Source organism: Paramisgurnus dabryanus, chromosome 9, assembly GCF_030506205.2.
Source record: "Paramisgurnus dabryanus chromosome 9, PD_genome_1.1, whole genome shotgun sequence".
In the NCBI taxonomy this organism is placed as follows: Eukaryota; Metazoa; Chordata; class Actinopteri; order Cypriniformes; family Cobitidae; genus Paramisgurnus; species Paramisgurnus dabryanus.
The window spans coordinates 9,174,026-9,182,744 of NC_133345.1; the positions used below are offsets into that span (position 1 = coordinate 9,174,026).

Here is an 8,719-nt window from a genome sequence, read left to right on the forward strand (position 1 = left end):
TTTCTCACTAACTACAGAATTGTCACACTGACTACTGAATTTTCTTACTGACTACTACATTTTATCAGCAAAGCTTTATAAAAAGAAAATACTTTGTGTATCGCATCATCATGTTACTGACCTTCTGAACTCTTTATGTAACTGGGTTAGATTTGCCTTATGTCTATAATAGAGGCAGGGTTCAGAGAGGAGGTTTGTACAATTCTGATACTAAAGTAGATACTGTGCATATCTTACCGAAAAGTCGAATATAATCATATCATTTCACTTGAACTTTCTCTGAGTGTCATAAATAATGTTTTTTTCTTTGTTTGTTTTTCTTTCCTTCATCCTCTTTGTTTGTATGTGTGTGCTTGTGTGTGTGTACATACCTGTCTGTGGATGCACAATTGTACATGCTTGCATATGTTTTGTATGCATGTGCATTTGTGTGTGCGCCCGTATTCTCCTGCACCATCTAGGTATGACCTGTCAGGCACGAAGTTCATACCTGGATTCGGAAGTTCTGTGGGGCTACCGCTTCACCCCGGTGCTTTCTCTGGAAAAGGGCTTCTACGAAGTCGACTACAACAACTTTCATGACATATACGAGACCAACACACCAACCTGTAGCGCTAAGGAACTGGCTGCTAAATTTAAAGAGAGCCCGCTCCTTCCCCACCTCCCGCTCCTCAGCCCTGACCTCAGGCATCACACGCCGGACCCCTTCTCCATCCAAGACCCCCCATCTGTTGGAGACGAGAGGGAGAAGGATGGAGAGAATGGTAGAGAGACGAACAATGGCTCTGCTAACCGTCTGGAAGAGGATCCGTGAGGGAAAACCTTCCCTGAACAGACTCAGAGACTGCGTAGTAATTTGTCAGCTTATTTTTCCCTCGCATGGAGAGATTTTCTTGCAATAGCCATGCAATACAATCCCAAAATTCTCTAGAGAGCCAAGCTGATGTGTAGATTAAGGTTAGACGCACAAACAGATAAGAGAGGATATTTATACTGAACATACTGTATTATTGATGCCCACACACTCATGGAAGTACATGCATAATCTACTTTAGCTTTTTAAAGTTAACCGTGCAATTTTTCATCGGTAAACACCCCGTACCTCAATGACAAAAGAGTAGCCATATGCATTTCAATCATCCCGCAAGGGCTTTGTCACGGCATACATACTGTAAGGTCATACCCCGTTAATCTAACCATAGCAAATCAGCTTTAATAGTAATCCAATGCAAAGACTCTTAAGAGGAATACTGTATGGAGACAATATCAAAGTTAAGCTAATGCTAGTGTGTTTAATCACAATGAATGCCACAGTTTTGGGCTACAGTGTTTGTTTCATGAATCAATTCTCTATTGTATGTTTCCGCTGTACTGGTATTGTAAAGATCAATTCCCCTAACTCATAATGAGGTACATTATTGCATGTGATATGGCTTGCAGATTTTGAGCCAAAAACAGAAATGTTCGCAAATGCACCAGATAAAAGCACAACCACTGCAGCGGCCGACTTACAGCATGTTAGCCTGCAGTAAGTACTGTAGTGAAAACTGGTGACATGTGAGATGATCTGGGTTTAGAAATGTTGCACATCTATGTTGTCTCTATGAAACATGCCTACACTGCAAATAGTCATTTTCTCAGTCAGTATGATTGTCTTTGTTCTGCAATAAAAATATATAAACGTTTTTGTAACAAGACCAGTTATTCTTGAAAGAAAAATATCAAAGAATATATTTTATTTTTGTTTATTCTACTGATTACTTGAATCAACAACATTTATTAGTTATGTTGTTGCTGCGTAACCATGTAGAAATTTTACATGGCGGCAATTTTGTATTGATTCGTACAATTGGATTCCTACAGAAACGATTATTCAATAAAAACGCAAGTGAAACCCCATCCTAACCCCAACGTAACGAAGGCAAATCATACTAAAATGAAAAAGATTGTACAAATTGATACAAAGTATCCACTTTGCCTTGATATTGTTTGGCTGCTGAGTATTTTTGTATCATGGTTTTTATATTTTTGAAAAAAAAAATACAATTCAGATTAAGAAAAAGATTATTTGCAGTGCATGTAATAATTTTGTTGACCTGAGTTCAACTTTTTTTTCCAGCGGTGAAGCTCTGGACTTGTCTTTGTCACGTTTGAGTTTTGTGTGCAGGTTTAGGCGACACACATACTGTAAGACTGCAGGTTTGAACCACATACATACTGTAAGACTCCCTTTTAAAGCTAGCCCGAAGAACTGTGTTTCAAAGCGAGCATGAAGCGGACGGTGGATACACTTTCTAAACAGGGTATTTTCTAAGGCATGCAGACTTCAAAAACAACAACGCTTTCTACAAAAACTGTAAAAAGTAAATGGTCAGCTGTAATGAGAGGTCAGCTCCATTTACAGAGGTGCAGTATTTTAAAGACTACTTCATGCTGAGAGTTTATTTGCAATTTAGATGGAGCTCACAAATCATTTTCACAGAATAATATTATATGCAGGCTATTTAAATAAATAAAACATAAATAAATAATCAAACATCTGAATACTGTTTTATTTTATTTTTTGAGAGGGGTTGTAATTGCACATAAAGCTAAATCAAATGCAACGCTACTTTTTTGGCTATTTATATACAACAGAAAAAGGAATTATTAGTGCAATATTAAATTATACAGTATGGATGTTGGTCTGATTTTTTTTGGATAAATTAATGTATTTTATATAGTGTCATAAAACTGGGGGCCGCCTGGCACCCACCCCCAGTTTGAGAACCACTGCATTAATGGAAACGTATTCGAGTTTCTCTTACAAATGCTTTTCTAAAAGATTAGAGATGATATTCTGCCTTTTCTTTGTAATAGAAAAGTACATACAGTACAGTACAGAGGTATATCATAATAATATGTGCAAGAATATAAATTCAGCTGAAAGCCCATGAGCTTTCTCTCACTCTTTCTCTTTGTTGCTCTATTCTGTTCTTTTCTCACACATACTTTTGAAAAGATTGGATACGAAATTGTTAATTTATGCTCTGTGGGCAGGGATTTCTCCAGTGCACCTTACATAAAGGATTATTCTGCACCTAACCGAATACCAACCCCCAATATACTGACCTTAACCACATCCAAAGCCAGTTAAAATTGAAAGAACCATTAAAGAAACATTGGAAGACATACTGTAGCTGTCATTTCTTTAAATGAGTAATGATATGCAAGCTAACAGGAAATTAATTGGTAGCTAGTAGTCTACTTGTGTATGTACATACAGTCATGTACTCGGCTCTGGATATATTTATATGAAAACATACTGTCCACAGGGTGTCAGAATGTACATATTTATACAATCAATATGGATTTGTATACATGGATATTTCACAGACGATAAGACAAGCTGGTCGTTCTTTCTCTTTATTTCAATGTTGCACAACATTCACTCTCCAGTTGCAATACTGCATTTGAAAAAGAAAATTAATTTGAAATATATAAAATAATATTAATTGTTATAGCACAACAAACAAACTTAAACATATATACTGCAGTCTATCGTATATAAATTGTATAAAATGTACATTTTAAATAAGGAAATGCAGTCCGCTCAGTCTATTAATAAAGAGGACTCAAGCAAAGTGATACACTAAACAAAAACTTCAAATGATTTTCTGGTGAAAATTTGCAGCACCATCATTCTTGGAAGAGGAACATATGGGCTGAGTCACGAATGAAAACATGCATCAAATAGAAATTCAATAATCTATAAACAAAATCCATGAGTAGGTATGTGCAGGGCGAGTGGTATTGTACAGTATACACTTCCTCTGAAGACTGTGGTCTCCATAAATTACATGAAAGTGAGAAGAAAGATACAGAAGCTCAGTGAAAAGATCTGAAGCTGATGGTACATGGCTGGAAGGAATGAGACGGAGAACTTGCTGTGGATGAAAGATTAGAGCCCAGAGCCCAAACAAAGCCCACAATCTGTGCAGACCGGGGGACATGCAGATATGGACTCTGTGGCGAGGGGGGATACTTACATTGGAAAAAGAATTATTGAGTTTTTGTGTGTACCATAGCAGACACTGGTGTATTGTAATCCTAACCCGTTTAATCAATCATACGTATACAAAGTGCTTTGTTGTGAATAAGTCACGACTAAAGAGCGTTGTTAGGCGCAAAGCGGATCCCTAGATGCAGCATTTCTCGTGGCAATTCGTACATATTTTATGAGATGGCTAATTTGTTTTAATTCTACGACCACATTTATTCACTTTTGTACGATTTGTCTTGACCCCTGTGATATTGGGGTTAGGCGTGGGGTTTCGATATTGTTCTTTTTATGATAATGACATGTTTTTGCATGATTAACGTAGCTAACTAAATTAGCCAACTGTAAAATATGTACAAATTCTAGTCAGGGTGTCAGATGGTGTGAAAAGTGTTGGCCCCTTCCTGATTGTTTTTTTTTTTTTTTTGCATGTTTGTCACACTTTGGTGTTTCAGAAAATGAACTAAATTTAAATATGAATCAAAGATAACACAGGTAAGCACAACATGCAGTTTTTAATTGAAGGTCCAAAATTATTGAATTTCTATTTGATGAATGTTTTCATTCGTGACTCAGCCCATATGTTCCACATGGGCCTGTATGAAAAAGTACGTGCCCCCTAAACCTAATAACTGGTTGGGCCACCCTGAGCAGCAACAACTGCACTTAAGTGTTTGCGATAACTTGCACTGAGTCTGTTACAGCGCTGTGGAGGAATTTTGTCCCACTCATTTTACTCAATTGCTTTTTCAAGGTCATGCCACAACATCTCAATAGAACTGATGTCAGGACTTTGACTAGGCCACTCCAAAGTCTTCCTTTTGTTTTTTTAGCCATTCAGAGGTGGACTTGCTGGTGTGTTTTGGATCATTGTCCTGCTGCAAGTTTGCTTCAGTTTAAGGTAACGAACAGATGGCCGAACGTTGTCTTTTGGGATTTTTTGGTAGACAGAAAAATTTATGGTTCCATTTATCACAGCAAGTCTTCCAGGTCCTGAAGCAGCAAAACAACCCAGACCATCACACTATCACCAACATATTTTACTGTTGGTATGATGATCTTTTTCTGAAATGCTGTATTACTTTTATGCCAAACATAATGGGACACACACCTTCCAAAAAGTTCAACTTTTGTCTTAGTCCACAGAATATATTCCCAAAAGTCTTGGGGATCTGGCAAAACTGCGACGAACCTGTATGTTATTTTTGCTCAGCAGCGGTTTTCGTCGTGTAACTCTGCTATGCAGGCTATTTTTGCCGAGTCTCTTTCTTATGGTGAACCCATGAAAACTGATCTTAACTGAGGCCTGCAGTTCTTTAGATGTTGTTGTGGGGTTGTTTGTGACCTCTTGGATGAGTCGTTGCTGTGCTCTTGGGTTAATTCTGATCGGCCAGCCACTCCTTCAAAAGTTTACCAATGTTCCATTTTTTCGCCATTTGTGAATAATGGCTCTCACTATAGTTCACTGGAGTCCCGAAACTTTAGAAATGGCTTTATAACCTTTTCCAGACTGATAGATAACAATTTCTTTCTTTCTAATTTGTTCCTGGATTTCTTTGGGTCTCAACTTGATGTGTAGCTTTTGAGGATCTTTTGTTCTAATTCACTTTGTAAGGCAGGTCCTATTTAAGTGATTTCTTGATTGGGAACATGTGTGGCAATAATTGGCCTGGATTATGGATGTTCATATCAGTAAATTTTCCTGACCGACAACTGTAGCTTCTGAACCGAACATTAACCGTTAACGTTTAAGATTTTAATATTAAATTGTCCTTGATTAAAAATACAGTTGACGGTTGTCTGTGTACTAGTAAAAACAAAACATTTCATTTGAACGTGCAAACAGCAGCGAAAGATCAACAACAGAACCAGGATTCATACATTATCAGATATTCACGCAACATTACCTTATTAAAAAGCACGCGATCGGTCCAGATGATTAATATCCAAAAAGGGCAGATTGTCTCAGTTTCATCTAGCACAGCTTTCTAAAGCAGGACGCTTTTCAAAAAGTTTTGGTTTTGTGTCGTCTTTCTCCGTTTGTGCAAAAAGAGAGATGTTTATGGTCGGGGTCAGAGGCCATCAGCGAAGGTCTGTCCGGATGTGCGCGAGACGGAGACGGACCGCGTCATCTTGCGCGGACACGCGCGCGTCTCCGTTCAGCTTCCAAACATGCACACAAATGATTTCTCATACAAATGATTACTTTATCAGACCGTCAGGGCAGCAATATTTTTTGTCATTTACAGGACATTCACAAAGTAAAGATAGAAAAGTGACGAAATGTCTGCATTTCTCATGACGACACGCACCATGCATTAACAAATATTTTTTAACTGATAATGTTAATCGGTCATAAATTCTTACCTTCTGTTAACGGTTAAACGGTCAATGTGAACATCCTGGATGTAGCTAGAGAAACTGACACAATAGAAATATTAAATCAAAACTTTAATGAAGTTAAATCGCCAAAAGCCTTCCTTCCCCAGGAAAAGTAGTCTCTGTCTGACCGTGAAAAACGGAGGATGCATTCCAATGTAGCAAGATTGATTTGACATTTTTTCACATGCATGTTGGTTTAAAGACCACAGTTCCCATTTAACATAAAAATATGAGTGGTTTCACAAGAGCCTGCATTTGTTTTTGTGTTATAAACACAAATGGTGGTATGAGTTACCCAGAGAGTATGAGTCAGTGTGATTTTAAGTGCGCGTTTGTGTGCATGTGTGTGTGCATGTGTGTGCGTGTGCGTGTGCGTGTGCGTGCGTGCGTGCGTGCGTGCGTGCGTGTGTGTGTGTGTGCGTGTCAAGCCTGGTTCAGGCACTGTGAGTATATTGTGAAAGTTGTTTTGGAGTATATGTGGGAGTGGGATAGGCAGACCTGTACAGCTAGGCTAGGGGGACTAAGAGCCTTTTTTATGAGTAAAAATATCTCTCTAAAAAGCCTCTTTCATCGAGTGGTCTCTCATTTCCTCTCTATCTATATATAAGTATTGCTGAAAAACCAAAAAATCTCTGAGGGCAGAGTAACATTGCCATACAATGAACATTTCGACTATACAAAAGCTAGCATAGCAGCATGAGTCCAGATGGTACTGTAGTGGGCTTAGGGGCTAAATGTCAAGAAGTTTTAGGACATGTAAAATGACCATTTCAACCAAAAAATTGTTGTTCTTAGACATTCTGATGAAGATATTTTGTGCTCCAAAAAAGAAAGTACTACAGGTTTGAAGTGTCATGTGTGGGTAAATTATGAATAAATGAAGTGTTCCCTTTATGTGAAATATGGCTATGTTTAAAATGTACAGTATTGGTCAGAAAGGCCCTTTCCCTCCGGTGCATACACATCATAAATGGGAAATTGTGTGACAGCTCACTAATGCTATTCTCATCATAAGAAATATGGCTTCCAAAATTGTCAGCCTGAAGGTAGAACTACATACAACCTCGGGCGGTCTGAAACTAGTCCAGGTCTCGAAAAATAACTGTACAACACGAAATGTGTTTCCTGTGAGCTCTTTTTGAACTGAATTCATGTGTAAGACCACACTAGATTTCCAACCCCACCGACACCCTTTTATTTTTATATTCATCAGCAGGAAGTGATCAAATTGAACAGAGATCTTATTTGTCAGTGCTAAGCGTGAAAAGCACATCTGTGCTTTTTCGCTCATTATCTTCTCTTCAGTTCTTCTGATGGATCTACAGATCACAGCTGTTTTTTAAGCACAGCAGAGCGTTTTCATCTCTACTTATGAACACCTTATGTTTTTAAATTTGGTAGAGTAAAAGAAGGAAACTGGATGAGACCTTGCTTTTAAGAAACTGTTATGCCAAACCTTTAGTCTTCGTTTTGCTGTTTCCACATTTTCTTTCTAATGATGATATAATCTCTTCCGTGACTTCTGAATTATGCAATACTATATTTTATCCGAGACAGTGATTGCGGAACATAAGGTATCTGTCACGACTGCTACTGCACAAGCACGGAACTGACATAATGAGATGATACAAGATGTTCTCAGCAGAGAAACACAATGCCTTTATTATACTTTAAGAATTTTGTTGACAGTACAGTGTATAGTTTTTGCTAAGTTCAGGTAGCATATACAAAAAGTGCAAGATCTGAAACTTTGCTTTGAGGATACGATGCTATAAACTAACACAGCAGCATAGTTGCCCCCCATGTAAGCTGAAGCTTCTGAACAGAAGTAGCATTTGCGTATGTATGTTACCATGGAAACAATATGCTGTTTGAGTATTTCCCATTATAATGAGAATTTAAAATTTGATCTGTCAGATAGGATTTTGCTAGAAATATTAGTTTGATGTCACTGGACTTCAACATAATAATTATGTATGTAAATGATCCTGTAATTTTATGTTTCAAACAGAGATGGCAATATAGAGCAAAACTCTCCCTGTGGTCAAGAATTGAATTTAAAATGCATCTTTGATATTAGCGTATACAAAAGTTTTACCTGTAGCTTGAAAGTATTTCTACACCCTTGCCTTATTTATTATACCCAGATCTATGAATATGCAAATTAGCCCCCACCTCCACTCTTTCGCACCATAGATATATATGTAAATAGATGTTACATTTAACAATTTCAGACACATAACTGCTAAGTTCGGTTTCACACAATTCATCCGTGAACTGTGCGTTTGGAGCACTAAT

General features: G+C 37.8%; 1 protein-coding gene across 1 annotated transcript in view; it reads left to right on the plus strand.

Annotated features, from left to right (window-relative positions):
- kcnj5 (potassium inwardly rectifying channel subfamily J member 5) overlaps positions 1-2,545 on the plus strand; it is a 50,761-nt gene extending 48,216 nt beyond the window's left edge. Inside the window, exon 4 of the mRNA XM_065282915.2 lies at positions 462-2,545. Coding sequence (XP_065138987.1) covers positions 462-814 — 353 coding nt within the window. The 3' untranslated portion in view covers positions 815-2,545. The remainder of the gene's footprint in view (positions 1-461) is intronic.
- The last annotated feature ends 6,174 nt before the right edge of the window (positions 2,546-8,719 follow it).